The 18,409-nt window shown below is 36.5% G+C and overlaps 1 protein-coding gene across 2 annotated transcripts; it reads right to left on the bottom strand.

Moving 5' to 3' along the window:
* Positions 1-4,072: 4,072 nt before the first annotated feature.
* On the bottom strand, positions 4,073-16,643 carry TWF1 (twinfilin actin binding protein 1). Of its 2 annotated transcripts, XM_017529789.2 has the most exons (10): positions 16,495-16,629; positions 14,764-14,841; positions 12,610-12,788; positions 10,787-10,882; positions 9,628-9,732; positions 8,818-8,838; positions 7,936-8,061; positions 7,528-7,678; positions 7,233-7,354; positions 4,073-6,025 (listed from the first exon to the last, which is right to left on the bottom strand). In XM_017529789.2, the coding sequence occupies exons 1-10, from the start codon at positions 16,619-16,621 to the stop codon at positions 5,855-5,857; spliced, it is 1,176 nt and encodes a 391-aa protein (XP_017385278.1). In that variant the 5' UTR covers positions 16,622-16,629; the 3' UTR covers positions 4,073-5,854. The 2 variants fall into 2 exon arrangements, with proteins under 2 accessions (XP_017385278.1, XP_017385286.1); XM_017529797.2 differs by lacking the exon at positions 8,818-8,838 and having other exon boundaries at positions 16,495-16,643.
* Positions 16,644-18,409: the final 1,766 nt, after the last annotated feature.

The following is an 18,409-nucleotide window of genomic DNA, read 5'->3' as shown; positions in this document are numbered from 1 at the left end:
GTAGAGACGGGGTTTCATCATGTTGACCAGGATGGTCTTGATCTCTTGACCTCGTGATCCACCCGCCTCGGCCTCCCAAAGTGCTGGGATTACAGGCTTGAGCCACCGCGCCCGGCCGGTTGTTCCTTTCTATGTGTAGTGCTTCTTTCAGGAGCTCTTGTAAAGCAGGCCTAGTGGTGATGAAATCTCTGAGTACTTGCTTGTTCACAAAGGATTTTATTTTTTCTTCACTTATGAAACTTAGTTTGGCTGGATATGAAATTCTGGGTTGAAAGTTCTCTTCTTTAAGGATGTTGAATATTGGCCCCCACTCTCTTCTGGCTTGTAGGGTTTCTGCTGAGAGATCTGCTGTGAGTCTGATGGGCTTCCCTTTGTGAGTAACCTGACCTTATTCTCTGGCTGCCCTTAGCATTTTCTCTTTCACTTCAACCCTGGTGAATCTGACAATTATGTGCCTTGGGGTTGCTCTTCTTGAGGAATATCTTTGTGGTGTTCTCTGTATTACCTGGACTTGAATATTGTCCTGCCTCACTAGATTGGGGTAGTTTTCCTGGATAATATCCTGAAGAGTATTTTCCAGCTTGGAATCATTCTCTTCATCACATTCAGGTACACCTATCAAACGTAGATTAGGTCTTTTCACATAGTCCCACATTTCTTGGAAACTTTGTTCATTCCTTTTTACCCTATTTTCTCTAATCTTGCCTTCTCATTTTGTTTCATTGAGTTGATCTTCAACCTCTGATATCCTTTCTTCTGCTTGGTCAATTTGACTGTTAAAACTTGTGCATACTTCACAAAGTTCTTGTGTTGTGTTTTTCAGCTCCATCAATTCACTTATATTCCTCTCTAAATTGTCTATTCTTGTTAGTATTTCATCAAATCTTTTTTCAAGGTGTTCTTAGTTTCTTTGCATTGGCTTAGAACATGTTCTTTTAGCTCACAGAAGTTTCTTGTTATCCACCTTCTGAAGCCTGATTCTGTCAATTCATCACACTTATTCTCCATCAGCCCTTGTTCCCTTGCTGGTGAGGAGTTGTGATCGCTTGTAGGAGGAGAGGCATTCTGGTTTCAGGTGTTTTCAGCCTTTTTGCACTGGTTTCTTCCCATCTTTGTGGATTTATCCACCTGTCGTCTTTGTTGCTGTCTTTCAGATTGGGTCTCTGAGTGGACATCCAGTTTGTTGATGATGAAGTTATTTCTGTTTCTTAGTTTTCCTTCTAACAGTCTGGACCCTCTGCTGTAGGACTGCTGAGGTCCACTCCAGGCCCTGCTTGACTGGGGATCACCTGCAGTAGCTGTAGAACTGTAAGGGTTGCTAGCAGTTTCTTCTTCTGCTATCTTTGTCCCAGAAGGATACCCGCCAAATGTCAGTCTGAGCTCTCCTTTATGAGGTGATTCTTTGGGTGTACGGGGGTCAGGGAGCTGCTCGAGGAGACAGTCTGTCCTTTATAGGAGCTCAAGTGCTGAGCTGTGAACTCCATTGTTCATTCAGACCTGCTGGGCAGGTATGTTTAAGTCTGCTGCGGCAGAACTCATAAACCCCCTTTTTTTTTTTCCCAGGTGCTCAGTCCCAGGGAGTTAGGGCTTTATTTATGAGTTTCCATAGTGTTGCTGCCTTTTTTTTTTTTCGGGGCTGCCCTGCCCAGCAAGGAGGCAGCCTACCTCCATAGTGGTGGAGTGCTTCGGTAATGGCGGATGCCCATCCCCCACGGAGTTGAACCTTCCCAGGTTCAGCTGTGCTTGCTGTGAAACTCTCAACCCACAGCGTTTCCAATTGCTATTTTTTTGTGGGGATGGGACCAGCCAAGCCTGATCACCTGGCTCCCTGTCTCAGAGCCTTTTTTTTTTTTCAGTTGAACAGTCGACTCTCTCCCAGGTGGTCCAGTCGCCTGTTGAAAAGTTACCGGGATCTGTGTGATTTCCTGTGCAGTGACCCACAGCACGGGCTGAAATAGCGGCATTGAGATTTGTGGCCCTTTTTTGCCTGGGGATCTCCTGGTCTGGCTCCCTGTTTCAGTCCCCTTTTTAGTCAGCTGAATGGACAACTTTGCCTTCCTGGAGCTCCAATTGCCAGCCAAAAGGGCACACATTCCCGTGTATTTTGTGCTGAGAACCGCTGCACCAGGGCATCGGCAAAACAACTGCACCGGCCAAAACAGTCACGCTGGCCACCCTTGGGGTTCCTCCACCTGTGTATCTCCTGGTCCGTGGGCAACAAAAATCCACCTGGAAATGCAGCGTCCACTCACCCTCTGCACTTTCACTCGGAGCTGCAATCCTGAGCTGCTCCTAATCGGCCATCTTGGATCTCTCTTGAGTCACGATTTTTAAATGGACCATTTGTTATGCATTAGTATGACTAAATCATGACTAATTTAGTCACGTAGCCAGTAAATGGCAGTCACGAATACACACACACAAGGAAATGGCCCAGCTTGTCTTATTAATACAGCTTGGTATTAGAAAACCAAGAAATACAATCTCACCCCCATTCATGGTTTGCCCCTTCCCCATTAACCATCCAGAGTTCACTAAGAAACTACAACCTGTCTAAATCCTAGCAAATGAGGGTGGTAGTGGAGCAGCACTGACATTTGAGTAGAGGCTGGTCTCAGTCTTTTTGAAGCACAGAATCAGCTGAATGAGGATCCCTACTGAAAGGCACTTGATGCTCAGGAATGAATCTACAGCAGCACTTTGTGTGGTGGAACCCATGGCCATTGCAGGGCAGATTTTGCCAGTGTTAGTGAGTTTTGCTGTGGCCAGAAATAGAGTGATGGAGGGTAGATCCTCTGGTGACCCACCACTGCTGGCATGTGCTCCTTTTATGTCTGCTTTTCAAGGAAAGGTAAATTCATTTATTCATTCAACAAATTGAAAAATGCCCATGTCATAGAAACTTCTAGGTGCTAAGAATGTAGCAGTGAATGAAGCTAAGTTTCTTGCCCCCATTGAACTTGTGTTTTAGTGGGGGAGACAATATATGCACAGATATAGAATGCCTAAGTGCCATGAGGAGGAATAAAGCAGGATTAAGGTGAGAGGAACAAGGCATACAAGCAAATAGGGAAATTAGGGGAGACCTCTCTAAGGAGATGACAGTGACACTTGAACAGAGAGACCTGTGAGGAAGGCATGTAGATATGGGGTCAGAGTGATGTGCTTCTTGAGGCTATGCTTCTTCTACCAGAGGAAAAGAAAGCTGCAAGTGAAGTGAAGCAGACTGATAAGGAAGGTAGAGAGCTACTGGGCAACAGTAAGATCTAAACTTTCTTCTACGAGATATTGCCACTATCATAACTAGTACACTGCAAAACTTGTTTGTTGGCTGAATTGGGGTGGGGAAGAGCTGCAATTTATATAATTTAAGGCAAACTGTTCCCAGTCATGGCTAGCCATGAATCATTTATGGAACTATTTGATTCCTGGATCCACCTACTGAGTCAAAATCTAGTATGAAGCCCAGAATTCGTATTTTAAAAAAGAACATTCCATCATTCCAATATATGGTCATATATGCAAAGACAATGTGAAAGGATATACATCAAACTATTTAAAGTGCGTACCTCAGACAAATTAGTTTAGTTCTGAGTAGAAATGTCTTAGCTAATGTTTAAAAGTTTTAACAATGAGCCTTTCTAAAGCTATTTCTGCATGTTTTGTAAAACTGCTACAAAAATGACATCCATTTTGTTGCATCTCTAACAAAAAGGATTTGATAGCAAATTGCACACAGGAGTGCATTCAACATTTTTCAAATGAATGAACAGCAAGTCTCTGAAGAGCTTAGTGTCAAGTAAATTGGTGCTGGGGTGCTTCTATCACAGAAAATGAATTAACTCATGGCATTTTTATTATTGCTCCAACATGGGCAAAATTTTAAATTAAGTACCCTATAGTCCTGACTATTCTTGCCTAGGTTTGAAGCTACTTAAAATCCTTTTTGGACTTAGGCAGACTAATTAACAAATAAATGAATGGAATTTCTAACCTATCATCAGGTACTGAATTATGCAAAATTATACAAACATTTAAAAAAATTATAATAGAAAAAGCAACAGTACACAACTTAAAGAGAAAAAAATTTTATTGTGATATAAAATGCACTTATAAAATGTCCACCAGAAGGCATGTAATTCTTCACTGCTATATAAATTTATTGGGAATATGTTATTCACCATCTAGTTATGATAATGCCACCTAAAACATACTGTAAACGATGAGTTATACTCTATAACAAATGCATCACTGATTTTCAGCAATCATTGGTTTAATAATAATTAGTTTAAGACTATAATCACATCTATATTCTGGAATGTCCATTTACTTTAATGTAGTGTAGAATTTAGAGTATAATTGCACATAGATGGTACAGAAAAAACATTCACTTCTAAATTATTTTATACCTTCATGACAGGTAGTCTTCCTGACTGAAAATAACCGCTTTAGCTATGGTCTGCAACACAGCTCCAGGATTCTTAATGCAATAATTTGGGTGTCTGTGTGTCAGTCTACATGTGCACCCATGGAACAACTTACATCTTTAGTAAACAAGTGCAACATTATTGTCAGTTCCTTTGCATGTTTAAATATTATAGTCTGATTATTTGTAAACAAACAAAACCCCACACAAATACTCTAAATTCTATTTTAAAAATCTGTCAACCCATAATTATTCTAATATGCTTTACTTACTTAAACACAAATTTCTGAAAGGTGCATATATTACCTTAGATAATAAGGTTTAGAAATGAGTGCTTCACACTATGAAATGTGCATTTCTGATATTTGATTTACGCAGCATAAAGTTTAGATCAAGAAATTACAAATCCTGGATCCCCACAGTTCATTTAGAAAATGCCTCAAAGTTACGGCTCTTGCAGCAGGTTTAACAGATTAACCGTGAAGTGTTCTTGATCCGTCTATTTCAAGTATCAGAGAAATACGAGGCTCAAAATCTCTCTAGGTTTTAACTGAAAATGCAAAGCATTAGAAAACAGCTAAACATGTTTTGAAATACAGTATTAATTGAAAGGAGATTATTAAGGTGTTTATCTGTGTTAGCCTGTTAAGTACTAGGACTTTAATTTTAAATCTGAGCATTTGCTCAGAAGTAATAAAGAACACAATTTGCCTATAAAAACTCAACATTTTTTTCCTTTTGAATGATATTAATTTAAATTTCAATCTGAACATAAAGGTTTGGCCATACAGAGCATTAGAAAGATAATTTACTAAGGCTGTTTAGTCCTTCAATGTCATCAGAAATCCTGTAGTATAGAAAATATCTGGTACCCTTAAAGTTTCAGAGTGAGCTGATCTGCAATGTTAATGCTATTAAAAAAATGTCAAATATAAAAGGCTGCTGCAATATAAAGCACTATTTCTAAAAGTTGCAGACATGATCCTATAGTCTGACAAGAGTTAGCACAGCTACTCAGAGTAAGCAACTTCTGGCCTTTTCCGAGGCACACTAAAGTAATATGAGTATTTTAAGGTCTTTCTGTCCCACAAGAAAGTACTAAGTTTATCCTTCAAGACATCAGACTGTCTAGAACTGGCCCAGCTGTATAAAATTTTAAGAAGTATGTGAAAGTGTGGAATCAACACTATGAAAACAGTGTGACAAAATTAAACATTATGTTGAACCCCTTTTCTAGCTTTAACTCAAAAATAGAAATCATGAGTCTTCTATAACATTAATTTTAAAAACACACAGAAGTGAAAAGTGCTATTTTCCAAAAAGTACAATTTTTTCCCTACTATATATCAACATGGAATGATTTCAGTTCTCCTGTACTAAAAGCTGGACTTTTAAAAAACTAGTATTGCAATGTTTAATGTGATGACTTTAATCAGTAGTAGCTTCAGTTTCTGCTGGGCCCCTAATCAGTCTCCGAATTCCTCTTTTTCCTGCAGGACCTTTTGGTTTTGCAAAACTTTGCTTGTGTGCATGCTGCTTGGGATGTACTTCTTCATAAAGGAAGTCTGCAGTTAACTCATCCCCATTGTCTATCTCGATCTGTAAAAGATAAAATTAGAAGCACAACATTCAAAACCTAATACAAGCAACAAGCTGGTTTTCATATATATGAATGCTCACAAACAAATACGTAATACTCATTCCAGTAAGGCAGAATCAAGGGTCATATGTAAACAGTTTCACTTTCTTCTTTTGGGAGAAGGGGCTAAATGAGTTACTTGAATATATAATCAGCTACATTCACTTCCTTCTTTCTTACTGCTCCAATTTAAATATAGCGTTTAAAAATAGAAGCCACCATTATATTCTCAAGTTGCTTTGATACACGATTTATTCAAGAAACATTTACTCGTGGCCCTTTTATCACTTGGGTCACTTGAAATCCTTCCAGAAGAGAGAGAAACAAGCCATGGGCCGAAGGCCAAATCCTGCCCAAGGTAAGATTGTTTTACATTTTTTAAGGGTTGTTAACAACAGTAAGAATATGTGACAGAGATTATATGTGGCCTGGCAAAGCCTTTACTTACTATTTGGTCCTTGGCAGAGAAAGTCAGCTGATCCCTGCTATAGAAGGTGCTATTCATTCTAGAGTGATTGATTCTTAGGAACTTAAAAAGCATGAAGGGTTCAGAATCTAAAAACACTGGTAGTTTTTAAGGACCTGTATTTTTATGAGTTTAAGGGCTCAAGAATCATCTTTTCCCATGCCTTATCTGTATTAAGAAAATTGTTAGCTTAGTTCCCAAAATTCAAATGTTTATGTTTATTCCTCCCTTCCCCCAAACTGGAAAGATTCCCAACCATCCCATAATTCGCAGTCATAAGGGAGACTATAATTCCTTATTAATATGGAGTCCAGAAATAATCGCAAACCTGTAGCTCCGGCAGCACTGTCCAATAGGACTTTTTGCACTGATGGAAATGTCCTATAAATTCTGCATTATCCAATTCAGTAGCCATAGCCACATTTAGCTAATGAGCATTTAACATCAGGTTAGTGGAGTTAAGAAACATAACTTTAAATCTTATTTAAACTTAAATAGCCACATGTGGCTTACTAGAGAGTACAGATACATAGAGAGATAGGGATCATGACAGGTAATTTCCCCAGGCACTTAGAGGAGATCCTAAGGATTTAGGATAACAAGCAAAATAAGTATTTTCATTTATAAATCACAATGCATCATAAACTACATAGAAATGAAAAATCTAGCAAAAACTGAAGATTTCAAAATAGGTGGGCTACCTTTCTAATTACATCCATTTGTAGTTGTCTTTCTACAATTTCCAGCAGGGGGCTCTTGCAGCTCGAATACAGCATCCGTTCTCTTATACTGCATGTGTATCCGGGCATTGAATAAATAAAAACTGTAAGTTCAAATAATAACAAATATAATTAGCAGCATATCAGTTAAAGCAAGTACATAAAAACTTCATAAAACTATAGCTAAGCCCTCTGGGCAAGAAATATATACAAATACAGGGCTGACATACCAATAAAAAAACTCAAAGTAACATGTTAAAAACAATGTATCATATACCTATGGACTCTAAATAGTCTCCTTCATGGGAATGTTTATATAGAAAGAAATGGTAACGAGCTGAATCCTTGGGAATCCTCTTTGGCAAATCTTTTAGTTCTGTATTTGTTGTATTGGCCAAAATTATAATTTCATTTTTTATGTCTATTTCCTACGAATAAGAAACAATAAAATACATTCATTAAAACCAGATATAAGGAAATTAAAACATATTTTTTAAAAAAGACTAAGAAATAAAAGAGGAACTTAGTTCTGGACTGTCTGAATTTTTTACAATGAATATTTACAAAATGAATTTTAAAAATCAGAAAGCACATTTAAAACTTAAAATCTATGAAAAATAAACCCTATATAAGCCATAAACTACCAAAAAGAGCAGCCATTTAATACTCATTATGCATCTCTTACCAACTGCACATAGTTGAGCTGTCTGTTATTCAACTTTTCCAAAGCCTGAAAGGCTTCTCGAGAAATAGGAAATGCTACTCCTTGTAGTGTTTGATGCTTTGTGTCCACACCCACGTCAGTCTGTACCTAAGTATGACAGATTTAATTTACTGGTAAAGTTTAGCAGTTAGCAGTATCATATGACAAAAATAAGAAAACCCAATCTCTATAAAATAATATTCAAACCTAGCCCAACCTATAATTAAAATTATTTTTCACATTTGTTCATGGTCCTGCTAGTATTTTGTCAACATGCAGACTGCATGACACATCTTTATGACAATGTTGGAGGTGAACACTTGAATGAGTGTACAGTGTTAGTGAGGTTTGGGGGGTTTTGTTTGTTTTTATGTTTGGTTTGGCACAATTTCAATGAGCTACACAAGCTCTTTAGAGTGTCATCAAATTACACCATTAATTATAAAATTTTACTTGACAATTTATAAACAACAGTCTACATACAATATGTATAGAACTTTGTTCTGTTGGACAGAAAATGCAACACAAACACCATGCACTGAATTGAAAGGAATACAAACGGTGTACAAAGACATAACACAGCTCAACAAGTTATACTACTGCAGAAGTTCCAGACTTAAGAGATTTCTTTACTAAGAACATAGTGTGCATGTATTGAAAGAAGAGAAAGATATTTCAAGAAAGCATTCAATGCACGTTTAGATTTTTGCACTTGATAAATGATAGCTAGTATAGGGTCTCATTTGCCGTGTTGCAACAGAAAGTCCAATAGAAATTTTACTTTTAGAAAAAAATGAATGGAGATTCTACAGCATAAATGATACTAGTTAATGAAAACATCATAGAACATATGCGAATGCATACCCCAATATGATCCTCTGGGTTCTGATTGCAAGAAATAAAACAAACTATCAAACTTGTAAAAAAAAAAAAAAAATCACATAAAAAGCCCTACTCAAATAATATGAATTAAAATATGACAGATCTTTGCTACCAGTTTAATATTAAATAATAACCATTCACCAGACTGATTCCTATTAGTCTCTGACTCAGGCTAATGAATAGTGGTTTTGGCCACTTATTCTTTTCTTTAAAGTCCTAATAGAAATACAGTAGTTATTCCAGTATATTAGAATAGCTGCAGAAAACACATTAAAGATAATGGTAAACTACAAAATAATATGGCTGAAATTTATTTACTCTAATACGCTCAAGTACTCAAATAATAATCTTCCATATATATCTCTATTCAAGTAGTGTTCATAGAAGTTAATTTGTAGAAATTAACTTAGAAATCTCTAGAAAGCCAACAAAACAATACCCTGCTTCACGCAACCTTATTAGATATATTCTTTGCACTAAATGGGTAACACACCCTTTTTCTCTATATAATATTCAAAGTACAAAGTTATCAACGGCTGTACTTCAACAGGAAGATTTACTATTCCGACAGGAGATTACAGGAAAAGCTATTTATAAAATGCATATAAAGTTTAATATTCATGTTTAACTTTTCTTTTCTGAAAACACATTAAGCACATAGCCTTATCTCTAAACTAAACAGAATAAACCTAGCTACCTAACTTTAATCTCTAGTTACCTCCACATCTATTAATTAAAAATGTTATTTTCAAACACTTAAAATCTTGCAAAGGCTTTGAAGCTGTAACTTACCTCATTGATTTTAATCTGTCGTAATTCTTCCTCAGCTGCAGTCAGTGGGGCAGGGGAAGATTGTGACAGCAAATATTTTTTATATCCATGCAATGATACATCTTCCTAAAAGTACAGAATGGACTATAATCAATAATTCTCTAGAAGTAAAACTAGAGTGAAGTTACTTGAGGAAGAACAAAATCATTAACAGAAAAGATTTTAAATGAAAGTAAATAGCATTATGAATTTCAGTATCTTTTTACTTTAATCCTTAATTTTAAGTTTCAAAACTTTTTAAACTTTAAGTTTCAAAACTTTAAACAGTAGGGGAGTACCTACTGTTCACTTCCTAAAGTTTTATAATTACTAAATCTTTTGTATGAGTTTGCTACTAGTAAAGTGAAATACTTAGCCTGGTCATCCTTTAAGTCTATAAGACAACTGTAACTAACTTCTGGGGAAAACTGCCCTGTGATTATCTAATAATCAACTGCCCTATGATTATCTAAAAAAAAAAAAAAAAAACTGCCCTATAATTATCTAATAATCAATTGCCCTACGATTATCTAATAATCAACATAATCTAATAATCAGCAACTAATAATCAACATATTCAGATTCTGAATACCACGTTATAATGATTTACATAATTTCTTTATAATTATTCATATATTAAAATTTTCATATCAAAGGAAAAAAATACTACAAAGAGATCTACCTAGCATCAAAATTTTGTGGTTTGGAAGACTGAGACTCATGAAACCGAGAAACCGGCCTACTTCACAATTGATGAAGAAGCAATATACTCCCATATAGTCTTGTGCCCTATCCACTAGATTATATGACTTTCTGAATCAGAAAAGCTCTAAACAAACAAAAAAAGTTCAAAAATATATTTCAATTTGTATATATACGTATAAATACATATATTTACCATATAAATACTTTAAAAGAATCAGTATGTTTTAATATCAATTATTGTCAATGTCAAATAGATGCAAATCAATAAACTCAGTTACATATTCATTACAGCTAGCTTTTATATCATATGAAATATTTCTTGTTTCCATGTTTTCAGAATATCCGTCTGAATTCATATCAATTACCTATTACCTAGGAGTTCTCGTTTTTAATCATTTTAATTGCAACATACAGAGTCCACATAAAACTATAATACCTTTACTGTTCCAAATACTTCATCTTTAATGTGGCCACCTCCAAATTCCTTTTTCAGAGTTGCTCTTGTTGCTGCATACAACATTTTTTGACGAACCTATTTGGTTGTGAAAGTCTACTTAGAAGTTTATAGGCAAAAACATACGATTACAAAAGAAAGCACATTCTGAATATATTAAAATTCTGAAACATATTAAAAACAAAACTAAGCATAAGTCCACTGACTATAATATGCTAAAATACCTGTGTACAAATAACCATCATAACATGGGCATCTAAACTATCAATGGCTATTAAGACAGCCTTTAATTTACAATGTCACTTTTTTTTTTTGAGACACAGTTTCGCTCTTGTTGCCCAGACTGGAGTGCAATAGCATGATCTCGACTCACTGCAACCTCTGCCTGAGGCAGGAGAGTCATACAAACGATTCTGCTGCCTCAGAGTAGCTGGGATTACAGGTATGCACCACCATGCCTGGCTAATTTTTTGTATTTTTAGTAGAGACAGGTTTCACCATGTTGGTCGGGCTGGTCTCGAACTCCTAACCTCTGGTGATCCACCCACCTCAGCCTCCCAAAGTGCTGGGATTACAGGTGTGAGCCACTGAGCCCAGCCACATTTTTTTTTTTAAGTTAAAAAAAAATATATTTTTTTAATTCTTCATTTTTCAAACTCATGAGTTCAAGAATAAAAAATTAAAATGTGAGGAAAACTGAAATGAAGTAATTTTGATAGTGATATTCTTCTCAAAGCTGTATCAGGTATTAACGAATTAAGTTGCTAAGAAAATTCATGGCTTACCGATGGCATATACCATCCTAGGAGGGACATAAGGATGGAAAAAAATGTAATATATACTATTATTAAAGCGTCTACTGGAAGCTATGGAAAGCTACTAAAGATAACTACCAATTAACAAATAATTTCATAATCCCGCAGGGTCAAATCCAGTATTTCTCTCAAACAGAACATGTGGAGTTAAAGAGGAATAGGATGATCTTTTGAGAACAATATGTAGATAACTTTAAAAACCATTATTTTTTAATAAGAAAAATTCAAATTAATTTTTTAAATATTGGGCTGTGTTCATATATTAATTTTGTCCATTTTTCCATTTAGTCAGTCTACCACGAACTTTCCTAAAATGCTTGCTTTTGTATGTAGGCCCATCACTTGAATGGTAGTGACTAATAAATATGTGATAATACTAAAAAAAAATTAATATTATATTCAACTAGTTCTCAGATTTATTATAATTATTACTCTCGGGGCCAATCAGTTTGCATGGAGTCATTTTTAAAACTGCCACAAATTAGGCTGGACACAGTGGCTGATGCCTGTAATCCCAGCACTTTGGGAGGCCGAGGTGGGTGGATCACTTAAGGCCACGAGTTCAAGACCAGCCTGGGCAACAGAGTGAAACCCTGTTTCTACTAAAAATATAAAAATTAGCTGGGTGTGGTGGCACATGCCAGTAATCCCAGCTACTCAGGATGCTGAGGCAGGAGAATAACTTGCGCCTGGGAGGCAGAGGTTACAGTGAGCCAGGAGTGAGACTTGCCTTAATAATAATTTTTAAAAATTGCCACTGCCACAAATTTTTAAATTTTAAATGAGTAATAATTATTTTGATTTCAAGGGCAAAACTCCTGAATCTGAGTACATTATTCCTGATTCCATATTATCAATCCAAGGATTTTCCTTATGATCATTCCCTTCTATGGGAAATGACTGCTGCTTTTTAACCTTTATTTGGCCTAGAAATTTCAAAAACATCTTTCTAGCATTTAATGTCAAACAAACTACAAAAAAGTTACTTACATGAGAATGATCTGGAGACCATGCAATGAATATCCATTCATAGCCCTGGGCATTCTGAGAATCTAACCTGAATAATATATAGCACGGTTGTTTGTCTTCCAACAGGGGTAAAACAAAGGAATCATAATCCTTATCCCAGGAATCTGAAGGCTGACTATATGATCCAATCACAAGTTGCTCTATGAAAAATTATTTTTAGAAAGATAGGTAAATGGTTTGAAAAACCAAGTGGTAGTGTGATGAAGACGAGAAAAATAAAATGATAGTCATTTCACAGTTATTATTATTCGCATCAAAAAGTTGAGAAGAAAAAATGTGGCAACATAGAAAATAATTATGATATAAAGCATTATAAAAACAGATAACATTTTAGGAACACGGCTAAAATTTTTAAATATACACAGCCTAAGAAACATATAAAATTGATCATAATAGTTGAATTAAATGATCAAATAATGGGTGGTTACATTTCTATTTTCCAAAATGTCTGTGCTTAAGTTATCCACAAAATATATTTAAACTACCATTCGAAAGTATAATCTCTGAAATTAACACTAAATTGTACAGTAAGAAATATTAAAACAGGTTTAACTCCTATTTGGCCATAATGCTCCAGAATTAAACATTTGCCTAGATGGTATAGCCACTTTGAAATGCTAGTCAACAGAATCAAGTAAAATTGTGAATCTACTTTGCATACAGAATCTCTTATACATAAGTACAAAGGTGTTCACTGCAGTACTATACAGTCACAGTGAAGACTGGAAATAGCCTCAATGTTCATCAAGAAGAGGCTGGAAAAACAGTATGTGGCATAGTCATGTAACATTCTGTTCAGATTTAAAATGAATTATTGAGCTATCAAAACTAATTGCAAATGTAACAAAAGGAAAGATATAGAATAAGATGGTATCATGCAGTTTATGTGAACTCAAAGAGCAGTATACCCTATTTAGGGATACATATAAAAAGAGATTGCATAAATATCAAAACTCCTAATTGTAGTTGCCACAGGGGAAGGAGATCAGAAGTAAAATTGTTTAAAGGGGATGCTCTTATACCAGAAGAACACTGAATTTTCTAAAATGCTTGAAGTAAATATGATAAAATGTTATCAGTTATTAATAAAGGGGAGATATAGGTATTTATTATATGATGTTAGTCTTTCAATTTCCTTATTTAAAAATTTTCACAAAACAAGTAAAACTAGAAAATAATAATTTAGGAAATACTGGCATTTTCCTTCTGTAGAGATGCTAGATTAACTTTTCCATTTTAATTCCTTAACTAGTCACTTAGGAAGTGATGACATTTAAAGTTTTGGCCCAGTATTTTTAAAATATGCTGCTTTACAATATACTATATTCCTATTGAATGTTATTTGTAAACAAGTGCATATTTTATAAACTATTCTGGTTTTAATATATAAGCAAAAACCAGAAAATCAATTAGATTTAATTCCAGTTTGTGAAAGAACAAATTACTTTTCCAAAGCAAAATATTTCCGGATACTTAAGAAGTTAGGCCACTGGAATATTTTAACATATTCTTTGGGATTAAGTAGCTGTAACAGAAATTGTTCAAATTCAGATCTGCCTGACTTAAAAAATTCTACCACTCAACCAGATTCCCTGCTTAAAGAATTATTTTTAAAGAATCAATTTGTAGTTTGTTATAGTCTCAGAACTTTCCCAAAACAAGAAAGGATAATGATCATTTCTGTGGCAAAGGTTGCAATCAAATGGAGAAAATGGGAGTTTGAAATCCTGTTTCTATTTCAAAACAAACTTTATTCAATAATTCACAAGTAACTATTGTTTTTGATAATCACCTGTTTACTGATTTCCATTCCAGAGATGGAAGCACTGACATTAGAAATGGACTGTGGTGCAGAAACTGAGACACAAAAAGTAAAAGAGGAAGAAGTCACATCAAAAAACATCTTTCTATTTCCCTGATAGTCACAGAATTAAGAATGAAATCAGCGGCCCATAGGGACTTGCACAAGATATGAGGAATCCAAGTTACTGTAAGGTAAGATTTGAACTTGTTTCACATTAATTAATAGTCAAATCACTGACAACACACAGTAAGTTTAAAAATACAACAGCCACTAATCCAGGAACAAAAAATATTTTAAAATATTTAACTAACCATTTTCAATAGATATTTTCAGAAGTCTGTACTTTCCATTTCTGGCTCTGGCAAAGATCTCTTTAACATCTTCACTTGCTGTGAAAAAAGATAAAGAAAGTAAACTTTTTATACTTACATATGAATACTTTTCTTTGCTATCTATATGGGAAAAAATTATTTAGAATACAAAAAAAAATCTGGAGCATGTAGCATCCTTATTATCAGTATTATAAAACTAATGGCATAAAATAACGAAGACTGTATACAATTAAGAAATATAAACATTTTAAAAGTATGCTAATAATTTGAATCTATTTTAGCTACATAATTTTGTAGCAGAAATAACACTGGGATGAATGTACTGAAGTTACTCAAACCCAATAACGAGCAAGTTACAATTCTGAAAAACTTTTATGGCTCTTTGGAAAAATACTGAAAACCTGCTTTCATTCTCTAATTCAGTTTCAAGCTTATGATAGCCACCTTCTTCATCAATTCACTTTATTTTCCCGTTAAAAACAACAGTATATATCAACTATCCTAATTTGACTAAGGAAAAGCCAATGAAATGCATTCAATCTTACTTACTTCAGGTTGTATTTTTCTAACTTGGATTTCTCAAAAGCTAGATTAAACTCATTGAATAAATATATATTTAATAACTAACCCTTGTGTTCCAGTGAAGCTTCAGTTTCGTTCTAATTTCATTCCTGTGTTGTCTATAACAGCAAGAAACCACTATTTAAGTAGGTAGTGCTTGCTAGAAGGCTCAAGCATGAAAGTCAGTAACTACATATTTATATATCGAAATTAATATGGATAAATAAAACAATGCTTTCAGATTTGAGGCTACTTTGCTTTTGTGAGTGCATGCGTGCAGGGGGATGTGTGGGGTCGTATCAAAAATCTTTAAGAATAAAACATGCAATTAACTGTTCATCTGGGAGAACTTGAAATTGACAGGAGCAGCTTGAGTTTATAATAGAACTTGTTGAGTGATCGCTAGTAACCCGGGGATATATTATTTGACTCTTAATGAGGTGAGCACTTCTAGACTGCCCAATTTCAAACCAGGAAATAATGGAGGTCAGATATAACTGCACGTTCAACTGTCTGCATGCGATGATTACGTGCAACCATACAGATCAGGATTTCAGTTTCTCTTGGGAAGTACCTAAAGATCAAAACACACGCCACACCCGGGATTTCTCAGAACATAATTCACTTTCCTATTTGGGGAGAAAATGCGGGAGAGTTTTGGGAGGCACTCCTACTGATGTGAGAAAAATTCTGGCATGTTTCTTTTTGTAATCAAAGTCCCGTAACATTCTCTTCTGGACCATGAAAAGGAAAACTCGCCTGGCTATCGCCAGCGTAGGGGAACCGCAGTCGCCTTCATTGTCCCAGCTCTTCCCTACCTGACCAAAAGGGGGAAAGTTGAACTAATGTCGGGGACGGTGGAGGGCACGCCCCCTTCAACCAGGCCACCTCGAAATCCAATTTCCTTTGCTCCTCCGAATTTCGGATCCATCTGCAACGTGGCAGCAGCAGGGCCCGGGCTGGAAGAGGACGCAGGCCGGGAGCGCCAGGGAAGCAGGAGCACGGAGAAGCACTGAGGCCCGGCTCGCCCCGCGAGGCAGACTCCCGGAGCTCCGGGTCCGACTCCAGCGCTGTCCGCCCTGCAGCCCTCCCGGCTCTCCCGAGCCTCTGGGGAGCCCCTTCCCTGCGGGTCGCGCCGGGCGCCGTTACCTTGGATGCCGGTCTGGTGGGACATGGCGGCGGCAGCTGGCTCCCGGCTCCGGCGCTGAGTGCAGCGAACAGCCCCGGCCGGCAGCTCCAGGAAGTGGCTGCTCCTCCGCCCGCCCCGGCGCGTCATCCGCCCGCGACCCGCGGCCGCCCCGCCCCGAGAGGCCGACTGCGTGAGGGAGCGCCCCAGCCGGTCTGCTCCTGTCCAACCCCCGGCCTGGCGATCCTAGTTTTCTGCCTAGGGTTTTGGCTCCGCTCTTGCTGCGGCCTCTCAGGCTTCTCCTGGGGGAAAATGCCACAGAACCGAGAGATCTCAGTGCTCCGACGTCTGCCCTCTGGCGACCCCGCCGACGCGCCATTTGCTACCTCAGCAAAGGGATGCTCAAAAACGGAAATGATCATTTTATCAAACAGGCATTTTTCAGCTTAAAAAAGATGTGCACATTATCTTTCTTGGTTTACTCTTTCTATAATCGATACCATTTAGTGTAAGAAAAGCCTTCTCCTTGCTCCATTGTTTTAAAAGAATGAATATACTATAAACTCTCTCATCAAATTTTTCCACGACTTTAAATTGAGTTAATCTCAGACTGTTAACTTTTCTTTTCAGCTGGACACATTTAGAGACCCAGCCTATCTATCTCTTCATTCCAAAAAGAGACAGCCACTAAGAGAGAGATTAGCTGATTTGAGTATTCCTCTGTGGTCGATTATATCATTTTAAATACTGCTTTGCTTTAGCTTGGCAGTTTATTATTTAATCCAATAATTATTCAAAATTCACTTGGACAGATTTGTAAGGTAAGAGCAGATATTACTTAAAAATCTTTTCCAATCCTGCTTTTAAAAGCGTTTCCCTCTGAAAGGTAATGTTAGCTTTTGAGAGTTTTTTTTTTTTTTTTTGGTACTGCTAGTTTTTGAGGGTTTTTGTTTTTTTGGTACTGCTTCTCTTCTGCTACTACGTGGGAAGCTAGTTCTTATTTTGGGGGCCTTGAAGTGACACACAAAATTGTAATCTGCCAATGAACAAATAATTTATTCAGGTCAATAATATAAGGGCAAGTTAATCAGTGTTCAAATACTATGCAATGCCTTTTTAATGAATGATTAACAGGCCTGCAATTGTTTTTCGTTACAAGGATCACAGGAAACAAGGTTATGTTCTATTCCCTGTTATCTGAGCTCTGTTTTTCAGACATATCCTCATATTCAGGAATAAACGAAATTTAATCTGAGTTTTATGACTTGTATGGATTTAAGAAATGTAGGGAGGAGTTTCATTCTAACCAAATTCTTTCTGACCCAATGGTTCACCCTGATTTGCCAGTTTTGACTACATTGCTGAGCCGAGAGAAAATTGCATTGTTCACTTGCAGTGTTTTGACTGATTCATATCCTGGTGCCTCAGGGAAGTTGCTTAAGAAGATTGGCCTTCCTAAGAAGTACTGATGACAAAAATATAATTCTTCCATATTCATGCTTGGGAAAGACCACTGTATGCTCACTCTTGAAGAAGAGGGATGTCCATTTAGGTTGGGAACACCCCAATAGCCACCAGAAAGTGCTAATTTACTGCCAGTACAGTAGTTTGCCTTAAAAGCTGCAAGGGTCTTGGTGCTTTGCTCTGCTATAGCCACAAATATTTTCCCACTTTTCTTCATCTATTGTGTATCCATTTAGTGAACAGTTGCCAGATCTGTCATGAGAATAATACTTTAGATTTGTATGGTAGTTTACAGTTTTCAAAGAATATATAATAGACTATTTAAATACCAACGTAGTGCTGTGTGATGGGCTGAACAAAATACCAGGTTTTGTTTTTTAACTCAAAAGGTTTAGAAATTGAACCATAGCATGGGGAAATCAGTAGGTTTCAAGGCTGAGACAAATGTCTGTAAGAAGCAAACCATTTTTAGAC

The sequence above is a fragment of the Cebus imitator genome, unplaced genomic scaffold (genome assembly GCF_001604975.1).
Source record: "Cebus imitator isolate Cc_AM_T3 unplaced genomic scaffold, Cebus_imitator-1.0 Scaffold2, whole genome shotgun sequence".
Lineage (NCBI taxonomy): Eukaryota > Metazoa > Chordata > Mammalia > Primates > Cebidae > Cebus > Cebus imitator.
This window is presented reverse-complemented; position numbering and strand designations above follow the sequence as displayed.

Bases quoted from the DNA above. Each gene is read 5' to 3' on its own strand.
- TWF1 (XM_017529789.2), bottom strand. From the start codon at position 16,621: ATGACGCGCCGGGGCGGGCGGAGGAGCAGCCACTTCCTGGAGCTGCCG. The intron at 9,733-10,786 runs GTATTATAGTTT...CTGTACTTTTAG, and splicing joins AAGTATTTGGAACAGTAAAG to GAAGATGTATCATTGCATGG. The intron at 7,679-7,935 runs GTAAGAGATGCA...TCTTATTCGTAG, and splicing joins AGCTCAACTATGTGCAGTTG to GAAATAGACATAAAAAATGA.